The 25,600-nt window shown below is 37.6% G+C and overlaps 1 protein-coding gene across 2 annotated transcripts; it reads left to right on the top strand.

Annotated features, from left to right (window-relative positions):
- The first annotated feature begins 330 nt into the window (after positions 1 to 330).
- On the top strand, positions 331 to 17,614 carry cchcr1 (coiled-coil alpha-helical rod protein 1). 2 transcript variants are annotated; one of them, XM_048187404.1, is made up of 19 exons: positions 331 to 595; positions 1,263 to 1,494; positions 1,582 to 1,740; positions 1,825 to 1,900; positions 2,037 to 2,144; positions 4,844 to 4,938; positions 5,038 to 5,152; positions 5,275 to 5,385; positions 7,724 to 7,864; positions 8,723 to 8,833; positions 11,083 to 11,189; positions 11,391 to 11,503; positions 11,576 to 11,651; positions 12,907 to 13,028; positions 13,117 to 13,284; positions 13,591 to 13,689; positions 13,805 to 13,956; positions 17,033 to 17,162; positions 17,369 to 17,614. In XM_048187404.1, exons 1-19 carry the CDS (start codon positions 532 to 534, stop codon positions 17,494 to 17,496), a joined length of 2,307 nt encoding a protein of 768 aa, XP_048043361.1. In that variant the 5' UTR covers positions 331 to 531; the 3' UTR covers positions 17,497 to 17,614. The 2 variants fall into 2 exon arrangements, with proteins under 2 accessions (XP_048043361.1, XP_048043362.1); XM_048187405.1 differs by lacking the exon at positions 5,275 to 5,385.
- Positions 17,615 to 25,600: the final 7,986 nt, after the last annotated feature.

The following is a 25,600-nucleotide window of genomic DNA, read 5'->3' as shown; positions in this document are numbered from 1 at the left end:
AAAGCCTTCATTCACACAAAGAATCAATGACTGAACAAACACATCCGGCCAGAACAAATGACAGAGATCGGTGTTACACACCGCAGCGAAACAAACCTCTACTGAACATGAGGGGTCGTTAGTTGTTTTTATGCAATAAAACTTACTCTTTTATAGAACTTTACAATAATGTTGTGCGCCTTGGATGAAAAAAAATTGTCTACAACTCCGGTTTCAGAAATAAATACGGAGATAATGGTTTGTTCTTTTTTTTTTTTTAGTCTATGGTTCACATTCAGCCCCTCAGCATATACATATATTAATATTATTAATAATATATTTCAAATGAAACGGCAAGGGGCGCTGTGGTACCTCGCACCGACCGGAAATCTCTGCCATGACAACTGAACATACAGCTTTGAACTCAACGGCGGGGTGGACGCGCACTTTCTAAAACTATGACGTGAAATATTAATCAAAACATTGCGATTTAAACATTTTTACACATTTACATAAGACCTCTTTTGTAAGACCGGACCTTTAGTGTTTATTATGGATCTTTGGAGAGGAGAAAGGCTGAACGCTCCGGCGGACTTCATGAAAGCTCCTGATGGAGGTAAACAAATAAAATGAACCGAGTAATAACCGACATAAACCAAATAAACAAACACAAAGGAGATGGTGCACTTATATACATATCAGTTAATTAATATTTGTGGTATTACTGTTTATAATATCAAAATAAGCAGTCTTATGAGTGTATATCAGGGTAGTTGACATGACATATCTAGCAGTGACAGCTTTTCTATTTATATATATATATATATATATATATATATATATATATATATATAGCAATTTATGTCTCAAATGATCTTCATAGTCTACATGGACACATTTGATACACAAATTTCAATGGTCGCTAAAGTATTAAATATATGATACGCAACAAAAATCACACTTGAATTTTTATATTTTGTCTAAAGGTTCAATAAACTCTTCCATTTTTTTCAAAGTGACTTAATGTTATTTTATTTTGAGTCTTTACAGGGTTAAAGTGAACTGGAAGAAAGCTAAACAGTAATAAAAAAATATAACAAACGTAGAAGTTGCATTGTATAATGTGAGGCAACTGTAATATAATGTTGTGAACATGAATGTAAAGATAAGACACCCAGATCAGGGGATAAAGAGAGATTTGGAGGTCGGTCCTTCCTTCCGTCTGTCCTTTCTTTCTGTCATTCTTTGATTATAACATTAATATTAGTCTGTCTGTCTCCCAGCATCTGTCTATGACACTACTCCTCCACTGATGACACCTGCTCAGTTTACTGGGGGTGCTCGGGCCCGGCCCACCCAAGCTCTGCCACAGTCCACACCTTTCAGAGCTCCGCCCCCTTCTAAATGCAATAAGGAGGGACTGGCCTGGACAGACACTGCAGGAGTGGAAGCATGGCAGCCCATCCATCACAAACACCAGAGTGAGAAAATGTTACAGCAGCGCTCTGACCACAGGTACACAAACACAACAAGCTGTTGTTGAATCTAGTCTAGTGATTTTAGGGGTCTGTCAATAAATTCATCTCTCTCTCTCTCTGTCAGGTTGCCAGAAGATGAGAGGAGCAGCTCAAAGCCCCTGCTGCAAGAGGGGGAACGGTTAAGAGAAGACAAGGAAATGATGATGGTCGAGATGGAGCGTCTGAAAGGAAGAGTAGAGTGTTTGAAAGAGCAGATCAGAGATCAGCAAAGCCAAATAAACCGGTACAAACACTCAAACTGACTGACTGCATGTCTGTCACTTTCCACTGTGCATGTAGGCTGAAATATGTGTGTGTGTGTCTGCAGACAGTGTATAGAGCGTGATGAGTTACACAGTGAACTGAAGAGTTGCAAGTCTGAACTCAGTATGAGCCAAGACCTGGTAAATACATGGATACACTATTCCCATATTCTCTGATCCTTTAACCGTTTTACGTGTATGTAGTAGTGCTTATGTGTAGTATGTGTGCTTTAGGGCCATAAATGCTTCTAAATACATCTTTATTTTGTGTCTCTAGCTTCTGACCTTAAAAAATGAGTATAAATTAGAATGTGAACGTTTGGAGAAAGAGTTACAGGATTCAAAGCAGGAGACGGGGAGACTACAACAAAAATTAGAGACACAGGTAAGGCATAATTAACACAATACTGGCAATATTTTTTTGTTCCAGTGCAATGATATTCTGATATTTTATATTCTGATATTTTCTGATAAGTGTGTCTTAAAGGGATAGTTCACTCAAAAATGAAAATTACCCCATAATTTACTCACCCTCAAGCCGTTCTAGGTCTATATGACTTTCTTCTTTCAGCCAAACACAATCAGAGTTATATTAAATTTAAAGACATGTTTACAATAACACTGAGCGCGTGCATCTCCACGTTACGGTAAGAGGCGTGACCTTTCCGGGCAAGGAACGCTAAGCTGTGTCGAATCACAACACAGGAACCGCTGGCACAATCAGAACTCGTTACGTATTTCTGAAGGAGGGACTTCATAGAACAAGGAAGTCATCAGCCCGTTTTTATGACAGTGGAAACAGCGGTATACAGATAAGTAAATTATGAGAAAAATACTGTGTTTTTTTTACACGCGAAACATGAACACATGTTATATTGCACACTATAAACACAATCAAAGCTTCAAAAAACCACGAAAAACGGGACCTTTAAATAAGGATATTTGTCTTACACAAACGCATCGATTCACTTCAGAAGGCCTTTATTAACCACCCGGAGCCACGTGGACAACGTTTTATGATCGATGGATGCACTTTTTTGGACTTTAAAATCTCATCCTCCAAACGCTCCCATTATAAAGCTTGGAAAAGCCAGGATATTTTTAATATAACTCTGATTGTGTTTGGCTGAAAGAAGAAAGTCATATACACCTAGGATGGCTTGAGGGTGAGTAAATTATGGGGTAATTTTCATTTTTGGGAAAGAAATACTACGCACCTTTTTTCCATCTATCACAGCGGTTCTCAGCCTTTTTAACTTGAAAGGCCCCTGTATTTCCAACACAATATTGAAAGGGCTTCCTTATGTAGGTTAAGTTTTTTTTTTTTATTATTATTATAATTTATATCAGAATTAGATTGTTTAATATATTAATAGTAATTTATTGAAGACCCTGTGGTCCTTTTGGAAGTTTTCCTTGGTTGAGAACCACTGCATTAGTGGTTAGGGGTGTAACAGATTGTAGTTGATCCATACAGACCAGCACCCACAGCCCGGAAGTATGCGATTAGAGGATTAATTGCAAAGTTCAACCATCATTTGCATATGTTTCTAAGGCTTGCCAGTTTACACATTCAAGCAATTTTAAACCATTCAAGTGCAAGAAGAGGCGAAAGAGAACTCGATTTGGTACTCACGAGCTGTTATCTGTGCGCACAGCCACACACACACAGAGCCGCGTTTCAATAGCGTGTGCAGCATGTGTACACCAAATTGATTTGTTTTTTGCGTATTCTTGTGCTTTAACAGACACACACACAAAATTGTCAAATACCCATTTCAGCAAGTTTTATGTTAAACACAGTCAATGTCATTAATGTTTATCAAACAAGATTAATATATATTTAATTTATACAGTCAATACTATACAGTGTTATTTTACATTTAATTATTACATTTCTGTACCCGAATACTACTGTTAAACATTATTTTATTTGTAACTTTGTTATATTTTATTTATATATGCTTGTAATGTGTGTATTTGTTTCTATTTTATTTCTCTGTTCATAAGTATTTAATAATGTTCAACTTTATTAGTTAGGCTAGCAGTTTTTTTCTGTGGTATCAAAGTACTTGTGGTAATCCAAGTGTGCTTTAAGTAATAAATGGAAAGCAAAGTTACATTTGTCCCGTCCCCCCAAAGGTTTTTTTTTTCTCTCCGAAAAATTATCCGATTTATGATCAAGGACTGTAATATGATCTGAACCTTGAGTTTTATGATCTATTGCACCACTACTAGTGGTTGAGGCATAAAGCTATTACTCATGGAGGAACTCATTTTGGTATTTACATGAACTGGCTTTGACTCAGCCCTTCAGTGCAGATGAATACAATGGTTTGAGACATATATTTGTACACATGGTTACAGGTGATCATTTTATAAGAGCGAATGTCACTAGTGACGTTGAAACCTGTCTATTCCAAAAAGAAAAGATTTTTTTTTTTTTTATATAAAATGACAAATATCTGTGAATAATGTTTTTTGAGTATGTGTTTTTAAATAAAGTTAGACAAGTTTCCTGTCAGCAAGAAAAAGGCCATCTCTGAGTCGGATATTACTTGGGATATTTTAAAAAATATAATAACTTGTCTTGTTGTCTTACATTCTTTTTCCATAATCCGTTTTACTCAGATGTACATCACAATACGGAGTGTCCAAATATCACTGTAAACATGAGTCTTTGTGCATCGTGGCAGATGTACCTGTAACCATGTGTACAGCCATATGTCTCAAACCATTATATTCATCTGCACTGAAGGGCTGAGTCAAAGCCAGTGCATGTAAATACCAAAATGAGATCCTCCACAAGTAATAGCTTTATGCCTCAACCACTAGTAGTGGTGCAATGGATCATAAAACTCAAGGTTCAGATCAAATTACGGTCCTTGAGTCATAAATCAGATCATTTTCAGAAAAAAACAAAACAAAAACTTTGGGGGGACGGGACAAATGTAACTTTGCTTTCCATTTATTACTTAAAGCACACTTGGATTACGTTATTATAATGACTTCACCCTCCAATTCATTGTAATTGTCTATGTGGTTTTTCTCTGTGATCTAACCTTCATCCTCTTTGAATATCAGAACGTGATAACTGATGCTGTACAGGAAGTGACCTCACTGAGGACCCAAATACAAGAAGTGATATCGGAGAGAGATGAGCTGAGAAATCAGCTAAGGTGAGTATATATAAAAAAAGTTGCTCGTATTGCTGTTTTTAAATGACACATCATTTACAGGTCTGTTTATGTGAAGTCAAATGATTTGTGTTTATGCAGTGTCCTGAACAGCTCATTGTTGGAACAGTCTGAGTGTGTGCAGAAACTGCGCACATACATTGGCAGCAACATCACTGATGGAAAAGAAGAGGAGGAGCTAAGACGACAGATACAGGTGTGTGTACACACACATATGCGGTCCACTGAAATGCCATCAGCTTGCGGAAGTTGTGGTGATTGCATTATTATTTACAGTGACTACATGAATGTAATTATATTATGAATGTGTGTTTATAGCATTTGGAGAAGGATAAGGAAGCGCTGTCTCTATCTGTCCAGCTACTGAATGTCAGAGTGAATGCAGCCAGTGACATTCTAGCCATTCAAGAGAAAGAGCTAGGCGAACATGTAAGATTACACACACATATAGACATGTGTTAAAGGAATAGTTCACCTAAAAATGAAAATTTGATGTTTATCTGCTTACCCCCAGCGCATCCAAGATGTAGGTGTCTTTGTTTCTTCAGTAGAACACAAATGATGATTTTTAACTGCAACCGCTGCCGTCTGTCAGTGGTATAATGCAAGTCAGCGGGAACTTGGACTATAAGAGTAAATAAAACACGACAGACAAATCCAAATTAAACCCTGCGGCTCGTGACGACACATTGATGTCCTTAGACACGAAACGATCGGTTTGTGCGAGAAACCGAACAGTATTTATATTATTTTTTTACCTCTAAAACACCACTGTGTCAAACTGCATTCATCACTCGATTCGTGAGGTCCGATCGCGCTCTGACAACGGCAGTGATGTCTCGCGCATATACTTCAATGAGCGCGAGACATCACTGCCGTTGTCAGAGCGCTAAACATCAAATTTTCATTTTTGGGTGAACTATCCCTTTAAGTATTTGAACTGATTGACCAATGCAGTTTGATTGATAAGAATTAATTCAGCCCTCTACAATGCGAGTAAATCACTTGCATATGCGACCAAATTTCAGGTGACTATGAGTTGAATTTTTAGGTGACTAAAAATGTCTTTAATTAACCAATGGCTAGTAAATTGTGCGATTTCACTTGCCTGTGATTCAGTTAGAGACAAACAAATGAGTTTAGCTCAGATATAATTTGATTGCCTGCTGAGCTTTACACACGTCGCTTGGCAGAGAGCGCCCTCTGTCACTTTCTCTAACACAAGCACTTACCGTGAGAGAGAGAGAGGTATACACATGAACGGACGCAGAATTTACGTGTTAGATCTAAATGCAGGGCTCGACAATAAGGACTGGTGTCACTGTCCCAATCTTGCCAGTGCTGCATCGTTATGAAAGTTTTCATTTTTTTTTAAGCCATGCCAATGTAAACATTAAAGTGCAAGAAGATGCAAAATTTATACAGTGAATACTATGCAGTGTTATTTTACTTTTGATTACTTTATTCAATTTCTGTACTCTATTTGTTCTATTGTGTTTATTTGTGCTATTGCTTGTTTGATTATTTGTTCTTATTTTATTACAGACTGTTTACTTGTCTTTAATTAATGGTGCTTGCCAAAGGCGAAGCATCATTATTGTTATCCTAAATACTTATTTTTCTTCTTCTGGACAAAATTTCGGCGCGTAACTGGTCCCGCAGCTTTTGTCCTAGACCCACGAATGAGGTGTCAAATCGTGCGGATTATTGAGGAATGGTGTGCTATGACTTTTCTAAGCGATCATATGTACGATGTTCGTCCGGCGGGTGACAAATCGGGTGAAAAATCCCATAGACTTAACATTGGGACAAATTTTGACAAGTCATAACTCTGGATCACAATGTTATAGACACAAGGGGGTGGACTCATTTTACTAAGGTAACCAATCAGTCTCTCAGGATAATTTTGAAGCTATCAAGTCACGCCCTAGCAACCATATAAAGCACCTTAGAAACAAGCTCCATAGACTTCCATTGAAAAAGATCAAATGAATATCTTTGGATAGAACTGTCATAGAAACATGAGGGTGGGCTCACTTGACTCAGGGCAGCAAACGGCCAATTACGAATCACCTTCAAGACTTCATACTAGCCACGCCCTAGCAACCATTTAGGGCACCATAGCAACCCAAAGCATAGAGGGATATCTTCAAATGTGAATATCAGAGAGGCATGGGGGTTGGTTTATATCATTCATACTGGCAAACAGCCTTTGGAGTATCATCATTGGCAGCTGCCAAGCCACTCCCTAGCAACCAAACAGAGTACCCTAGCAACCGTTTTCTCAAGACCTATATCTGCATCAGAACATCGTACAGTCATGGGGGTTGGTTTATATTGTCAAGTAGCCTTTGGAGTATCATCATTGGTAGCTGCCAAGCCACTCCCTAGCAACCAAACGGAGTACCCTAGCAACCGTTTAGCAAGACCTATATCTCTGCATCAGAACATCGTAGAGACATGGGGGTTGGCTTTTTTGACTCTTGCTAGCAAACTGGACTTCCAACATGTTACACATGCTAGCAGTGAATAGCTTCAGTATGAGTTTTGCAACTGCAAGCACCGTTCACATTTTCTTCAGGAAATGTACATTCTAGTTATATTTGCTATTTATGTTTTATATTTTATTTTATTTCAAATTTTTTCTTTTGCGTTATTCTTGGATTAAAACATTTTTAAAAATGTACTAGCCAATGGTGACTCAAGCTTCAATGTGTCCGTATAGGATTGTCATTGGCACATTTAGTGATACTTGTTATGTGTGTAGTTACAGACTGACCCGTTGTACTCTGGCAGTAAGGCTGCGCAGATGTTGAGTGTTTGGAGACAAAAGGTCTTCATGCTGCTTGTTAAATTGCAGACCAGGGACTTGCAGCTCCACACAGAGAAAACACAACTACACAACATGGTAATGTAAGCACATTCTCACACACACATGCATAGTGTATGATCATAGATATACATTCCTAACCACTAGTGTCGGTAATTTGCATTTTTATTTGCCCCCTGAAATAATTGATTTTCAGAAGTCATTCTTACCTATATGAGATCATATTTTTGCTCACCATAGTGTAAGTCCATATACACAGACATATACGTTTAGAGTCAGTAAGGATTTTTTTTTTAAAGAAGTTATACTTTTATTCAGCGAGGATGCGTTTATTTAGTTAGAAGACAGAAAAGAATTTTACATTGTTACAAAAATATATGCTGTTGTTTTGAACTTTCTTTTCATCAAACAATACTGAAAATGTATAATGTTTCGACAAATATTGAGCTGCAGCTTATTTAACATGGATAATAAGAAATGTTTCTTGAGCACCAAATCAGCATATTAGAATGATTTCTGAAGGATCATGTGACACTGAAGACTGGAGTAATGATGCTGAAAATTCAGTTTTGCCATTACAGGAATAATTTGTATTTTAAAATATATTAAAATAGAAAACAGCTATTTTAAATTATAATAATATTTCACAATATTACGACTGTACTACTGTAGTGTTTCTATTGTACTTTTGATCAAATAAATGCAGCCTTGGTGAGTATGAGACTTCTTTCAAAAACATAAAGATTTGTATCATCCTCAAGCCTTTGAATGGTAGTTTATGTTAATTACTTGAATCAATCTGCAAAAAAATTCTCAATCTGTACAGTTATGGCTCTTATAAAAATAGTACCTGACATCATAAACCACATTTTAAATAATTGTCTGTTTTACCATGTTTGATTATTTGTGAATATATGAATCTGTAAATGTGTGTAGGTTTCCTCTCTACAGCAGCAAGTAGAGTGCTTGCAGTCGCAGAACAGTGTCCTTCAGCACCACCTAGAGGACAAAACAGCCCAGTTGGAGTTACAGCATGTACACACGCAGGTACGCTGACATACACATGCACATACACACTCAGGTTGAGGTTAAGTCTGGTTGTAGGGTTAGTTAAAGCTAGGTGTGAAGTTTGTTTAGGGTTAGTTGTGTTTGTGGTGTTTCTTCTGGTTCACTGGTTAGAATGAAATCACTTTCGATGGTAATGGCTAAAGACCCGTTCACACCAAAGACTACAACTATAACGATAAGATTTTTTAAATATAAAACTATAATGGGACAGAGAAATGATGTGTGCGTCTCAATCAGTTCCCTAGTTCATGAATCAGTATTCAAATTCAGGCACTGGTAAGGACCCTGGCTCACTATTCATTGGGACACTGATGGTAACATGACTACATTCTCTTTGTAAAACGTCACTACTTGTATTTATGAACATCAGAACTAATATTCCAGTCAACATCAGAACTAATATTTTTTTCACTTATTTTTTTCAATGTTATTTAAAGTATATTATGATAAATATTTTGTTACATATACCTGCAACATTTTAGCCGTAAACTAAGTGAGGGATAATCCACAGCTAGCCATGCATTAAAGGATTTTAATGCACAACGTAAAGGCGAAGAACCACCCGAAGAACCACCCGACGCGAAGTGGTTGCCTCTACGTAGTGCATTAAAATCCTTTAATGCATGGCTAGCCATGGATTATCCCGCTTATATCTTGGTTATTTGCCAAGTTAAAAACAAGTTAAAGCTGTAACTGCTGTTTACAGTGTAATTTTTTAACAGACGGGTAAAAATGACGGTTATTTTCTTAAGTTACGGCTCGTTAGTTCTAGCACTCCGTCCGCTTTAAATAAAGTAGAGCCATCGGATTGCTTTTATTTTAACGAATTATCACATTTATTTAAATTCATTATTAAAAGAAAGAGTCAGAGAACTGAAAGAGAAAGATCAGAGAGAGAGAGAGAGAGAGATGTATGCGCTATACCTGCACTGTGTGTGTCTCTTCTTTAAAGTCTACAGTCTGAAGTCCCCTCGTTGCTTAAGCATATAACTTAGATAACATAGGCTAACTTAATGATTATTTAATTAATTTATTAAAATTATTTATGAATGACAGGCAACACTGACAGTGACAAAGCAATCTTTAGTTTAACTAAGTTAATCATATCATTTATTTACATTAATTATGTAGAGTGTGAAATAAAACTAGCGTCTCTAACCACCGTTTACTATAAATATAAAGACACTTAAATTAAATGAAAACAATACAAAAAAAAAAAAGAAATCACTGTTTATACCTGCTCTGAGACACATCAAATTTGCAACACTGTATTCGCGATTCACCATACAAATGAAATGATATGCAAAAAACATCTGTTTAGCCTACCTAAATAAACACTTTCATATATATCTCTCACTCAGTTTGCAAGCATAACTGTGTTACTATGGTTACCTATGTTTATAGTGGCGGAACTACCTGTGCATTAAACGGTTTTACTGCACACCTTCCAGCCAATAAGAATCGAGTATTTAAACAGACCAAGGTAAAATTATGAATATTAGTTAGATTATGTTCAGTGCCTGTCTTGCTGTGTATGTTTATACTGAAATTTAATTAAATAACAGTTAAATAACTGCAGCGTACTTACAATAAACAGAACAATGTTGTCCGCAGGTGTGGACGCTAATAGAGTTATCGTCATCTTTATAGTTATCGTTCTTGCTGTGAAACAGGCATTTAAGTCTTGCACAGATGCTGTCGTGTTGCTGTCATATTGGGTTTTCAGGACTCAATAAATAAGTTTTCATAGTGTTACACGTGTTCTAACCAGGCATTGCATGATAAAGGGTTTATTACATTCCAGGTCTACCAAGTCATGTGATTGGTTTGTGTGAGGTACAGACTGAAATTTAAGTGGTTACTCACTAAAAATCTTAAGTCTAGCTCATTGATAATCACATGATCATTTCAGCATCAGATTTTGGACTTTCTCTCCAACCCTCATGAGCTCATCCTGTTCTCTTCCTTTCTTCCTTGTTATCTTTGCTTTTTAACAGCCTAAGCAGGTTGGATTGAGCTTAGGGAGGTTTAAGCTTGTTCAGCATTGACTCACAGATCTGCTGTTTTAGCATCATATTGTTCATCTGTGATTGCTCACTGCATGCAGAGCAGCTGTCCAGCTGATCATCTGTGTTACACGGTGACAGCACTGAAACTCTTCTTCTGTAGCACCTACAGGCAAGTGTGTGTTTCTGACGGCTGTGTGCTTTCTTTTTGTGTGTATTCAGGGAATACAGCAGCAGTTGGATAGAGCTCTACAGGAGAATGCTCAGCTGAAAGAGCGCAATAAGAGCAACGAGGGATCACTGAATGATATTAGTGAAACTGCGCACAGGTAGCACACATAATCACACTCCTTGAGCTGGCTCTTGAATCTGTTAGTGCTCTGCAAGTCTCTTTGGATTTAACAAGTCTTCTAACACCAACATGATTAGATTAAAACTGACTGTTCCTCTGACAAAACCCCTGAAGTCAGCTCATCCATAAACATCTGCCTCTCTCTGTGTTATCTTTCTCTCTCTGTCTCTTTCATCAGGGTGATGTCAGCCGTAGAAATGAAGGCAGGTCAGATGGAAGCAGTTCAGTCCAGTGTAAGTCAGCTGAACCAGAGACTCGCCTTCGCTGCCAAACGTCTGGACACAGTACATGGTAAATGGTCATCTGTGTGTGAGCGTGTGTAAGTGTGTTTCACTTTTAATAACATGTGTTGTCTGTCTGCAGGGCTGCTGTTGAGGAAAGAAGCTCTGTGGAGAACCAAGAAAGCTACAAGATCTCCAGAGCCGGCAGTGTCAGAGAGGTACAGAATCAGGGGAATAAGTTATGGACATTGATTTTCAATGTAAATTTTGAGTAGTAATTTTATTTTTAGGTGACTTCTTCACCACTGATTGTAGGAAAAGCCAGAAAACCAAACATGCTGGTAAAGCGGTTGTGTGGCAACAGTGTAGTATATAACTTTCTGAAATATTAAAGGTGCCATAGAATTGAAAATTGAATTTACCTTGGCATAGTTGAATAACAAGAGTTCAGTACATGGAAATGACATACAGTGAGTCTCAAACACCATTGTTTCCTCCTTCTTATGTAAATCTCATTTGTTTAAAAGACCTCCAAAAAATAGGCAAATCTCAACATAACACCGACTGTTACGTAACAGTCTGGATCATTAATATGTACGCCCCCAATATTTGCATATGCCAGCTCATGTTCAAGGCATTACACAAGGGCAGCCAGTATTAACGTCTGGATCTGTGCACAGCCGAGTCATCAGACGTTATGCAGGTAAGCGAGCAAGGACAACAGCGAAAAATGGCAGATGGAGCAATAATAACTGACATGATCCATGATAACATGATATTTTTAGTGATATTTGTAAATTGTCTTTCCAAAATGTTTCGTTAGCATGTTGCTAATGTACTGTTAAATGTGGTTAAAGTTACCATAGTTTCTTACTATATTCACGGAGACAAGACTGTAGTTATTTTCATTTTTTAAACACTTGCAGTCTGTATAATTCATAAGCACAACTTCATTCTTTATAAATCTCTCAAACAGTGTGTATTGTTAGCTTTAGCCACGGAGCATACTATCAAACTCATTCAGAATCAAATGTAAACATCCAAATAAATACTATACTTACATAATCGGTTATGCTGCATGACGAACACTTTGTAAAGATCCATTTTGAGGGTTATATTAGCTGTGTGAACTTTGTTTATTCAATGTATTATAGAGTCACGAGCTTGGGGGCGTGGAGCAAGAGCATTTAAAGGGGAAGCGCGCTGAATCGGCGCATATTTAATGATGCCCCAAAATAGGCAGTTAAAAAAATGAATAAAAAAAAATCTATGGGGTATTTTGAGCTGAAACTTCACAGACACATTCAGGGGACACCTTAGACTTATATTACATCTTGTGAAAAAGCATTCTATGGCACCTTTAATCATTGCATATATTAATCAGTCTCACCTGCAATTATTTTAGTAATTCACGGTAAACTGTCTATAATAAGCAGTACGCTAGTGTTCCTTCATCTTCTGTCTGTGTTGCAGCTTTATTAAGAATCTCCAGGCTGAGGTGGTGTTGTTGAGTGCAGAGAGGGACAAACTCACACAAGAGCTCAAACGCACACCAGACCTCATCCAGGCCTCCCTGTCCGAACTACAGCAACAGCGTATGTACACAAACCACAGCCTAACACTGAACGTTAAAGAGTGGAGTAAAGAGAGGAGCCGTAACTGTGTGTTGTTTGCACGTTACAGGAGAAAGAGAGCTGAGCCACCTGAGGGAAGCTCTGTCATGCACCAGAGAGGAGTTGGAGGGATCAGAATCGAGGCGAATGAAGACTCAGAGACAATGTGAAGAGCATGAGGGAACCATCGGGGAGCTCCGTGCTGAGGCCCAGAGACTACAGCAGCAGTGTGACTCAGGTGTGTGAGTGAATGTGTGAGGGGAGCAACTGTAATTTCACACAAAGCATTCTGTATTCACTCCACAAATTCCATCTTCCTTTCATTCTCATTGCTAATAGTCTATTAACACCGTGTTTAACACATGGTGAATTCTGCTGACATCAATTGCTCATCGCTCCAGGCAAAATCATGCAGCTCTGGTCCCACTCTGCTCATATAGTCTAATGATGAATCATTTTTGCTTCTGCATATCCATCTAATATTTGCTCATGTTTGGTTATAGAGTACAGTTGCTTATCTTTGAAGATGTACTTGTTTGTGCAGTTTTACAAAAGGTATCAGAAGTTGAAAGTGTGTGTGCAGAGAAGCTCAGGGACATGGAGGCTCAACTCAACACAGCAAGGAGAGAGCACACAAAAGCAGGTATATATACTTAGTTTGCATACAAATACAAATGCCATGTTATATATTTCTGAATAATGCTCTGAGTGTGTGTACAGAGCTGAACACACACGGTCTGTTTTGTATGTGTGTGCAGTGGTAGCTTTGCGACAGGTTCAGAGGCAGGTGGAGAGAGAGAAAGAACAGATGAAAGAAGGAGAGAGAGAGAGAACAGAACACACACTCAAACAGATCACACATCTGCAGAAACAGCTGAAAGACAAGGACAAAGACCGCAACCTTCTCCTAGTGAGTCACACACACACACTCTCTCACCTATTCTTTCTAAAGGGGAATCAGTGGCAGTCCTGGCTCAATTGGTGCCCAAGGTAGGGTTTTATAATCAAACTTGGAACTGTACATTTATAATTCAAATATTTACAGCTAATTTCAGAACAAATTTTGCTTAAAAGAAAAAAGTAACATAATGTGTGCTGAGAGTAACATAGTAATTTGTGATATTTTTTGGAAGTTGAATTTAAAGGGGACCTATTATGCAAAATTCACTTTTGCCTGGTGTTTGGACATAAATGTGTATTGGCAGTGTGTGTACACAACCACCCTATAGTGCTAAAAATCCACCCACTCCTTTTTTTAATCCCCATAAATCATAAGCAGCGTCTCAGAACAAGCCGTTTCCAGATCCCTGGCAGTGTGACGTCACAAAAGCCACAGGCCCCGCCCACAGTGTTGACTGACACTTAAGTTTGAACATAGAACCGCCCTGACCGAGTTGTTTACAGCGAGTCCGCCATTGCTGCACTGACGAGAATGTCTCCCAAGTGTTTTGTGTTTGGTGTTCTGTACATTAGCTGGATGGATTAATCCACATAGCTCTCTCCATTTACTCCTAAAATCCGAGCTGCTGAAAACGAGGTGGATTAACTTGGTTTTCCAGGAAAATGCTCCCTCAGTTCTGCCGAAATTCGTTTATGTCTGCGTGAATCATTTCACACCGGACTGCTTAGTGAACGAATATCAATACAAAGAGACAATACAAAACAGAGACTGTGTTAAAAATGTGCTACTCAACGATATACAAGTAAAAACTGTTCGTGATCCAGCTTAAAGTCTCCAGAATGATACTGGATACGGCAGTAATGAAGGTGAGAGCACGTTCTAACAGTTCATCTGAGTTTATTTACGGGTAAGTATAAAGTTTATTAAGCACCACCCGAAAGGCATAAGGTCTTTATATATTTGTTTACTGTTAGTTGTAACGAGTGTTTCTGTGTTTTTCGCTATGTTGGTGATGATAATACAAGGAAAAGAGAGAGAGAGAGAGTTTATGGATAATATTTTAATGCACACTTGCAGTGTTTTATTAAGCTCTTACAGTGATTTTCTAGAGTGAAAATGGACGCTTCATCTTTTCTGTGAAGTACAATAAACGTTATAAAACTCATCTGTAAAGTTTTGGCCATCATTTGGACGGTACAACAGGCCTGTACTAATATAGTAGATTAAAAACAAGAAGACAATGTAAGTTATAACCGTAATTGAACTAAACTATACCTGTTCTATCTCCGTGCAGCTTATAGTTTCTGACATTATAGCGCGTCCTGACTGAATCCTGTCACCGGAGAATCAGCTCGTGAAGCTCCGCCCTCTTAGGCCGAGTACAGCAGCTCATTTGCATTTAAAGGGACCGCATTGAAACGGCTCGTTTTTGCTCAACCACTAAAAGTAGCAACATTTAACATGCTATAAAAATTTATCTGTGGGGTATTTTGAGCTAAAGCTTCACATACACACTCAGGGGACATCAGAGACTAATTTTACATCTTGTTAAATAGGGCATAATAGGTCCCCTTTAAAATCCACTTAGTTCAATGATCTGCAGTGATGGGAATAACGCCGTTACTTTTTTCAGTAACGAGTAATCAAATGAATTACTTTTTCTCCCGTTACAACGCCGTTACCGTTACTGGCAAAAAAATGCCGCGTTACTATAATTGAGCTCACTGAAGCGGTTTTCATCCGAGTAAGCTCTCTCATAGGACCTGCAAAGATTTTTCTCTGGTGTGTGCTGCCTGCGGTTAGTCATACACGAATATAATTTTAAACTGATAATAATGTACGATGCTCTGTCTGTGTGTGTGTGTGAGCATGCGAGCTGAGCGCGAGCTCAAACCAGAATAGGCCTACGCTTTGTGGATCGGAAATCTGTGAAATAAGTTTTTCTATTTTCTATTCATAGTAGTTGTTCATTTAAGCCATTAGTTGACTAATCACATTTATATTAATTTAATTTCTTAAATACTGGAGAGAATAAACTAATAATGAGCGTTTATGTAATATATGCACTCAAGCGCACGCATAACGCTTGCCATAAAGAACCGGCAAAAGTAATGATTATGAATATGACAAAAAACAGCAAGGAGACATTTTAATTGTTTATTACTAAAGTAATGTTTTCTGAATCAGTGTCGGCTGCGAAGATGAAGTTCGCATTGCTGACTCTCGTCATCTCTGCATAGGCTATAGCGTACTGGACGCGCCTTATAGAGAGAGGATTAGGCTACATAATCAGAGTAGCCTATTTCTTTTCGTTTTTAGATATTTCAAGCTTTCTATAGATATGTTTCTCATGCGAGGCAAGCAGCCTATACGCTGAGTTGCGGTCCATTCTGCCTATAAGTCGTGCTCCATTTCACGCGCCAGTGATCGCGCCCACGCCTGCCATTATTGTCTGCTGTATTTGCTTCTTATTTATTAAATCCAGGCAATTGGTTGATGAAACATTGATTAAAATTAAGATACAATTTTTACAAAACGAAATTCACTTTAAAGAGAGGCTTTCTAATAAACAAAACTTAATGAAGTGTTTAAAATCATGTCTGACCCACTCCATGCCTCCCGATATATTGCGCATCTTATGATGCATCTTACTCATGCTGTTCACTTTTCATAATCAAGTAAATTAATTTAAAACATATTTAAACATAAATATGAAACTACATTTTCTTTAATGGCTACCAACACGTATTACAGTACAGAGAAATTTCATAAGCAAGAGTGGATCATGAGTCACGAGTCGGATCAAGAATAATTTATTCTTAGACTTATATTTAATATTGGGGGCATTCAAGTTATTTGACATATTTCTTTTTTTTTTTAAGTAACTCAATAGTTACTTTCCCTGGTAATTAGTTACTTTTATAATGATGTAACTCAGTTACTAACTCCGTTACTATATGTGAGAAGTAACTAGTAACTATAACTAATTACTTTTTTAAAGTAATGTGCCTAACACTGATGATCTGAGTGTGTGTTTAGATCGGTTTCTGTGTTCTTTGCCTTATATTGTTTTGTGTGTGTGCAGGCAGTGGTTCAGGAACAGGGTTTGATGAATGAGTATAAAAGACTGAGAAGATCAGCAATTCAGACAACTGACGCTCAGAAACAAAAACATCATCTTCAGTCTGAGAGCAGCAATCCTCCAACACCTGAAAGTAAGCATACACTGAAACTCACTTATGCAGTTGGTTTCATGTTGTTGTTTTTTTTGCTCATGATATGCATTCATATTTATAATATAGTAATATCTTTGATTATATCATTTGTTCATTCATACATTGATTCATTCGTTATGTTTCTTTGATGTCTACTCTGTGTTCTTCGGCACTTGACTTGGTTCCTCACTCTGCTTCTCTCTCAGGTCTGCTGGGGGCACTGCAGGCTCTTAGTGCCGCAGTGATGGGCAGCTCAGAGGAAGAGGATGATGAGGAGGGTCAGGCCTTCACTGTGACACAAACACCCTCTTGTGCTGACACACATAAAGAATAGTGCTGAATACACCAATCAATTCTCTCTCTCACACACATGCATTTTCTCTCTGTCTAACCCCTCTCATAGGGGTTTGATGTCTGTTTTTTAATTTAATAAAAGATTATTTGTAAAATTAGACTTGCAGATTTTTGTTAATCTCAAATGGCTTGCAAAAATACACATTTCTGTCTGTGCCTTTACGGCAGTTATTATTAATTATTGGTTTATATTTCAGATTTATTGGCAATTATCCCTTATCCCTGAGAGTAGATGAATATGAGGGAAACGAGAAGCTGCCATTCGTCAAGAAAAATAATCCAATGTGAGAGATGTCACTAAAACCTCCTGTCAATTCATAGAATAACTTATTTGTTATTTAGCATGGCCTTTTTCCAGAGCCGCTCATACTTCATTTACCAGGCTGCATTCATTTGATCAAAAATACATTAAAAATGGTAATATTGTGAAAACAATTTAAAAGAACGTTTTTTAAAATGTAATTTATTCCTGTGATGGATTCTTTTGACTAATAGAAAGAGTAAAAATAATAATAGTATCTTTTGTAACATTTTAAATGTTGTTAATGTCACTTTTGACATCCTTGCTGAAAATAAATATTAATTTCTTTAAACTCTGACTGCAACCCCCCCAAACATTTGAGTGGTAGTGTAAATATGAAGAAATATAAGATAGAATATAAACATTTGTTTTTATGCCCACCATTTTAATAGGGCTGCCCAGATTTGCTCCTATCTTAAATTTAATTTTTGGAAAAAAAATGAACACTGATCATACACTGAATGAAGACTACTTATTTAAGTCAACATGAAATAAAAATGGGTCTTATTGTGAAATTATTCTGTGATCTTTATTGTGTCTTTGTAATCTTTCATCAAAACATAACTTGCTCCACCTCCAACTGTCCTTTTCGGCTGACGTCACCTTGTCTTGCAACCCTTCTCCTAAAGCCACCTGGCTCCATTCTGATATGGAAAGCCCATTTTTCATTATCCTATTAATGAAATCTCCACTTTCGCAAGTTTTCGTTTTCATAATAAAATGTCAGTTTATGACAGTAAAATGGGCTGTGAATGTTGTTTCATGTTGACTTTAATAGCTTTTTTCACAGAACCTGTAAATAATAGGTGTGTGTGTGTGTTAAACCACTTTGTCCTTCCTGGCATATATTTCCTTGATATGTTCTTGAATGGATACACTCCTAAGCTTTCAGAGCGTAGAGTGTATCCATTAAAATTTAAACTCACCTTCAGAGAACTTTTGGAGTACTACTTGTATTTCAGCCTGAGAGACTGTGTGTTGGAGAGAGAAAGGCATCACTCACTGTCACTGACTGCTCCATAAAGCTCTGCATAGCTTGACATGAACAGTTCTGTGCAAAAGTGTTAGGCCACCACCAGCTTTGTTGTTTTAGCAATGTTTTAATGACCATCCATGTTTATTTTTCAGTCTCTTTATTACGATGCAAAAGAGAGAGCCAGGTTCTTGCTATTACTCAAGTGTAAGGGTAGGTCACTAAATACTTGTCACTTTAGCCTATAAAGTTTTTTAATACTGCATACAAATTTACTGTATTTTCTGGTTATGCTCTAATAAAGAGACTGAGAAATAATTATATATGGTCATTATATCATTGCTAAAACAACATCTAATGGTGGCCTAAGACTTTTTCACAGTACCGCATGTCTGTATTTTTCTGTTTTGGAACACGCTTCTCTCTCTCTGTCATTCACTATGTACTGGTAATGTTTGGGATGTAGTATCCACTAATGGGTTAAACTGTAGGCTACTGAGAGGCCTTAGAATCCCTGTTTGTGACTCTCCATTTAAGGAGAAAGAAAGAGTTGGAGTGTTTGACCGTGACAAATAAGAGATGCAGTACTGAAGAAGTATGACTATTGAGTGGGTGATTTGTATGCTTTAAGGGGAAAAGCCTCTTTGACTCTCTATTAGTTGTTTTTGGTGTGTCTCCTGTTTATCAGTCAGTCAGAATTTGTCATAAGACATGGCTAATGTGTTAATGGCAGTCGAATAGAGTGCTACATAATTTTGTATGCCAATTGTAAGTTAGCATCACACAAATATGCCAATAGGATTTTTCTAATGGCTTTTGGATTATTGCAGAAAATAAGCTCTGACCAACAAACTTTATAAATCTTACAAATTTTGTTTATCAAGATAATCTTCACACGTGGACACAACTTGAAATTTGAAGCCTAAATACAATCGCAACAAGTAAAAAGCTTAAGGCTATGAATGAACTACACGGCTTATGACTTTGATGTCCCAACAACCTCTATAAACCCATTTTGCAACCACCTTTTTAAAGACACATAGCAGACTAGGGGGAAAAATCAAGTAGTCTATATGCATTTTATGTCATAGAATAAAACATGAAAATATCTTGAGCTTTTATTAACCACAGGCCTTATTTCAGCCATTTAACCAATAACCCATTAGTTTTAGGACTCAATCCTGCAGCAATCCTACCTATTTCTGTTCAGATGGTTTAGTTACACCATCTACCAGGAATGACTAACAGGGTCATTCTTACGAGCCAAACCTTGACCTCTTGGTTGCATCACTTCTCTTCAGATTTGTGACGTTACTGAGTCTTTGTCTTATGCTCAAACTTTTAATTTCCCCTAAAGACACGCACTCTGCATTTCCCTCAATGTAAAGTGACGTTGCTCATGTAACCATTTTGCTGAACTGCAGCTAGCCTGTGTGCTTGTCCTAAAGCACAAACAGCTGCCATACAAGATTTGAATGGATATGTACTGAACGCATGGAAGTGTGTGCAGCAGTAATAGGTGGTATGACCCGCTGCAGCTGTATCAGAACCTCAATGAAGGGAGATTTGTGACCCACACTGAATGGCTCATGGACGTCATGCGTGACTGTAAATAACCGATCGGTATTGTCACAAGTTCTCTGTGTGATCGCTATAGATCCCAGCCATGAAAACCGTCCGTAACATTATATCTAAGTCTGACCTCAGCTCTACAGAGACCATGGGGCATAATTCAGCTTGACATACACATACACACACATACATACACACACACTTTTTGCTCTCGGTGGGCGCGTTGCATTTGGGGTTCAGGCCTCTAGCAGATGGACAGTGAGAGCTGCTGACAGGGCATATTTGCGTGAGCAATGCAAGGACAGGGAGAGCGGTTTCCTGGGGGAACTTAGAGGACGGACACACGGATGAATGTGCAGGGATGATAGAGGCCCACTTCTCTCCCAAGGGGGTTAAGAGGGGGAACTTAATGATGGATGAGGCTTTTATTTCCTCTGATATCTTAGAACCTCTAATACGTCCTGTGACTGTGTATGCATTACAGGGAGATTTTGTGTTGTTGCACTTTTGCCGAAAGGCAGAGTTTGATCTCCTGCTCTCTATGATGTCATCAGTGCGATCGTCACGGCAGCTGGTGTTTCGCAGCGTCATCGAATGCTCTCTAAGCCACACCCCCAGCTGCTTTACTCATATGTCGTATTTAAATTCCAGAGGTTTGCAGATTTGTATGAAGCTTTAGAGGAAGCTGTAGCAGGTAGATGGATGACTTCCAGGGTTGTGTGATGAAGTTTGAATGACCCTTGTGGATATAGACTCTGGAGAAAACTAATGAAGGCAGTGGTTTTGCCTGAGGAAGCAGCTAATTATAAACCCCCAGAATTTGATCGGTGGCATTAACTTGAAGCAGCTCCTAGCTAAATGTTTTCATGAACTGAATCATGTAGAATCTTGATTTGAACATCATGGGCACAGTCTGCAGGCTGTTCATTAACATATTAGCATGGAATTTACAGCCTGTTTGCATCGGCAGTACAATTCGAACGTCGCAAATAAATCTTCCCTGTGATAACTCTTTCTCTGCAGCAGTGTGCTCTTGTTCTCAAGCAATCATCTAGCCGTGTGTGATTTCAGAGAGTGCTTTAAGTTATTGACTGGAAGCAGTGTAAAAGCACTTATTGCTGAATCTAAATTAGTGATTTAATCTGAATTAATGAGATTCCAAGGCTACCCTTATGGAAAAAGTGTGCTTAATTGTACTGAATGTGCACTTGAAAGTATCTTAACAAAAATGTATCTTCAAATAATAATAATAATAATAATAATAATAATAAACTGTATTTGAAGATAATATAATCAAGAACATTTTTAAAAAGAGCACTTTGTAATAATATCAAATTCAAAGTTTTACTTAAAAATACATTTTGAGGCATTGTTTTAATATTTTCTGTGCTTTAAAGATGTATAACATTCTAAAGCACATGTAAAGTACTTGATTATAATTTTAACTAGTGTTATTCTGTTACATTTAAAGGTCCCGTTCTTCGTGATCCCATGTTTTAAACTTTAGTTAGTGTGTAATGTTGTTGTTAGAGTATAAATAAAATCTGTAAAATTTTAAAGCTCAAAGTTCAATGCCAAGCGAGATATTTTATTTAACAGAAGTCGCCTACATCGAACGGCCAGTTTGGACTACATCCCTCTACTTCCTTCTTTAATGACGTCACTAAAACAGTTTTTTGACTAACCTCCGCCCACAGGAATACACAAGAGTAGTCCAATCACCGGGTCTGATTCCGGCTCAAATTGATAGGGTAAAATTAAAGACATGTTTACAATAACACTGAGCGCATGCATCTCCACGTTATGGTAAGAGGCGTGACTTATCCGGGCACGGTGCGCTCAGAGCTGTCGAATCACAACACAGGAACCGCTGGCACAATCAGAACTCGTTATGTATTTCTGAAGGAGGGACTTCATAGAACAAGGAAGTCATCAGCCCGTTTTTATGACAGTGGAAACAGCGGTATACAGATAAGTAAATTATGTGAAAAATACTGTTTTTTTTTACACGCGAAACATGAACACATGTTATATTGCACACTATAAACACAATCAAAGCTTCAAAAAAACACGAAAAACAGGACCTTTAAAGTTATATATGTACTAAATTGGAACTTACAAATGTATTTAAATACATGACAATTTTAGTAGAAATGACATTAAAGGGTTAGTTCACCCAAAAATGAAAATTACTCCTTCATTAATTACTCCTTCGTTCATCAAAAAACCTTCGTTCATCTTCGGAACACAAATTAAGATATTTTTGATGAAATCCGATGGCTCATTGAGGCCTGCATTGAGGCCTGCATTGCCAACAAGATAAGTAACACTTTCAAACACACAAAAAGCTACTAAAGACATATTTAAAACAGTTCATGTGACTACAGCGGTTCAACCTTAATGTGAAGAAGCGACAAGAATACTTTTGTGCGCCAAAAAACAAAATAACGACTTTATTCAACAATATCTAGTGATGGGCGATTTCAAAACACTGTTTCATGAAGCCTCGAATCTTTACGAATCTTTTGTTTTGGAGAGTGTAACAAACTGTCAAAGTCACGTGAACCATTGAAATTTCTAAATGTTTCGAATTACGATGTAACGAAGTCTCATTTACTGAAATCACATGACTTTGGCAGTTTAATACACGCTCCGAACCACTGATTTGAAACAAAAGATTCGTAAAGCTTCGAAGCTTCATGAAGCAGTCGCTCATCACTAGATATTGTTGAATAAAGTCGTTTTGTTTTTTTGGTGCACAAAAAGTATTCTCGTCGCTTCATAACATTAAAGTTGAACCACTGTGTAGTCACATGAACTGTTTTAAATATGTTTTTAGTAGCTTTCTAGGTGTTAGCAAGTGTTATCTTGCTGTCACTCAGCCATCAGATTTTTTCAACAAATATCTTAATTTGTGTTCTGAAGATGAACGAAGGTCTTACAAGTGTGAAACAACATGAGGGTGAGTTATTAATGACAATTTTCATTTTTAACTAACCCAACTAAAGGCAGGAACACACCAAGATGACGGTCAGCCATCGGGCAGTTTTTGTTCGTCGGCTGACTAAGTTTTCTCAGTGTGTTCTGCACCTTTGGCTGAAGTTGGTCTTCGGCTTTTTTCCGGCCGATTCAACATGTTGATCGTCGGTCAGACGGGCCATCTGATAATTCTGATTGGCTGTTCAGCTACTGCCACCTACTGGTACGGAAAGGCATTTCTTCTTACGCAGGCGCAGAACGGACATGCTACTTGGCTGTCGGTTTGTTGTGTCGTCAGGCCAACTTTGGACCTAGACGCTGCCGACGTGAGCCAACCCCGCAGTCTGCTTTCGTCACCACTAGTTTGTCGGCGTCGGCTTGGTGTGTTCCGGGCTTAGTGTATTTTAGTTTACTGTAAATGCAGTACACGTTTACACGTCAGTGCATTTGGCAACGCATTTGAACCATATTTCAAAGACAATAGAAGTAATTATGAAAATGTACTTAAGTTATGTAAATGGGTCAAAGAAAGCACTCTATTGCATTTAATATAAATTTTAATTATAATACATTTTCGTTTAATTGCAATTAAAATGCTCAAAGTATGTGCTTAAGTATATATTTTTTAAAGTATGTGTACTCCTTTTAAAAGTATGCTAAAGTGTACTTTTTCTTAAGGTAATCTAGTGAAGCTTTTTTGCAAAAACTATTGAAATATAATATTTCATATGATACTGAGCAATATTTGAATTTAAACAGTGATCATTTAATATAAAATACAATATATAAAAAGAAATATAAATTTGTTTCTCTCTCTCTCTGCTGTGGTTCTGTTTAAGAATTGAGAGATTCATCTGCAGTAAATCTGATTTGTTCTCTTAGATGGTGTGTATGAGAGACTGCTGAGACAAGTTAGGAATGTGTTAGTACTCGTGTGTGTGTGTGTGTGTTTGTGCTCAGGGCGAATCTCTATGCTTCAGTGGGTCGGCACTGAAGAATCTCTGCCTGGAAAAAATGCAGAGAATAAATGATGAAGGAGAAGAAATGGGGGAAAAAAGAAAGAGTGATGGCTGCTGAGGCTGTTACTGGGTGTGTGGGTTTGTGTGCGTGGGTTTGTGTGTGTGTTTGTGTTTAGTCAACCATGGGTTCCTATTACAGAATGTCCAGCGTAAGTGAGTGCTATGAAGACAAGCACACATAAAACCGATACACAGATAAATTACAGCTTGACCCCAGTGGAGTGTGTGTGTATTCAGTCCAGGTGGCTCATGGTCATTGAGTTTGTGTAAAATACTCCTCATCATTTCAGCACGTGTGTCATTAATTCTCCTCCAGTTTTTGAGGTTGTGAGATCTGTATTTTCCGGTCAGTAGTCGTGGACACACAATGCTCTGATTACTGATTAAGTCAGTAATTCAGCTTCGCTTTCTAGCTGTTTTTGACATTACGTTTTTTTGAGTTTTTGGTTTTTTTTTTTTTTTTTACAAATCATCTGTCAGAGCTGTGACCACTAAGACTTTAAGGACATTCAAAAATAGATTTGGATGTTTTTTTTTTTTTTACCTAATTTTTTAAATCATGCCGATATAGAAATATAAGTTTCTTTACACATACTTAAGCAGCATCAGATTCACAATCTAGCTGTTGCATTTTTAGCTAATATTCAAACCAACAGCATGATTGATAGTGTGATATTCATACAGGAGATAAATATACAAGTTACAAGAATTGAGTGAGAGCAAGAGAAAGTTTCTGGACTAAATTGACTGTTCTTTGATGCAAACTTACAAGACATTCTTAATAAACTGACATAAAAAGTAACAGTTTCTAAAATTTGGAGGAGTGCTGTGGCTAAATCTTAGATAGCCCATATAATTGTGCAGTCTGTACACTTGGGTTAGCATCATTCGCTTTCATTCGGATCAGTTGTCTTTAGACCTGGATGGCTGTCTTCGTCATTTCGCTGTGATCTCTTTCTTTGCTAATGTAAATTGTCTCACTCTCAAAAGCATAATCAGACTCAAACAAGTGCATTTTGTTGATAAGAATTTGAAATGGTAGTTTTGGTGAAAATAAACCTTGATTTGGTCATATGCATGTGGTATAAGAAGGGAAGGCTTTTTTCATTCTGAAGAGAGTTTTATTGGACAAAGATTTGGCTTTGCCCCTGAGAGCTACCCGAGTCATCAATATTCTGGTCGTTTTTCACGTATAGAGGAAAAAATGTAAACATTGAAGTTAATTTTGTCAACTTTTTGG

This window comes from Megalobrama amblycephala, linkage group LG4 (assembly GCF_018812025.1).
Source record: "Megalobrama amblycephala isolate DHTTF-2021 linkage group LG4, ASM1881202v1, whole genome shotgun sequence".
NCBI lineage: Eukaryota > Metazoa > Chordata > Actinopteri > Cypriniformes > Xenocyprididae > Megalobrama > Megalobrama amblycephala.
Note: the sequence above shows the minus strand (reverse complement) of the source record. Positions and strands in the feature narration are given on the sequence as shown.

What these genes read in the sequence shown, in the direction of transcription:
- cchcr1 (XM_048187404.1), top strand. Translation starts at nt 532, where the DNA reads ATGGATCTTTGGAGAGGAGAAAGGCTGAACGCTCCGGCGGACTTCATG. An exon ending in CAGCAGCGCTCTGACCACAG is followed by an intron (nt 1,495 to 1,581) that starts GTACACAAACAC and finishes TCTCTCTGTCAG; the next exon opens with GTTGCCAGAAGATGAGAGGA. An exon ending in AACAAAAATTAGAGACACAG is followed by an intron (nt 2,145 to 4,843) that starts GTAAGGCATAAT and finishes TTTGAATATCAG; the next exon opens with AACGTGATAACTGATGCTGT.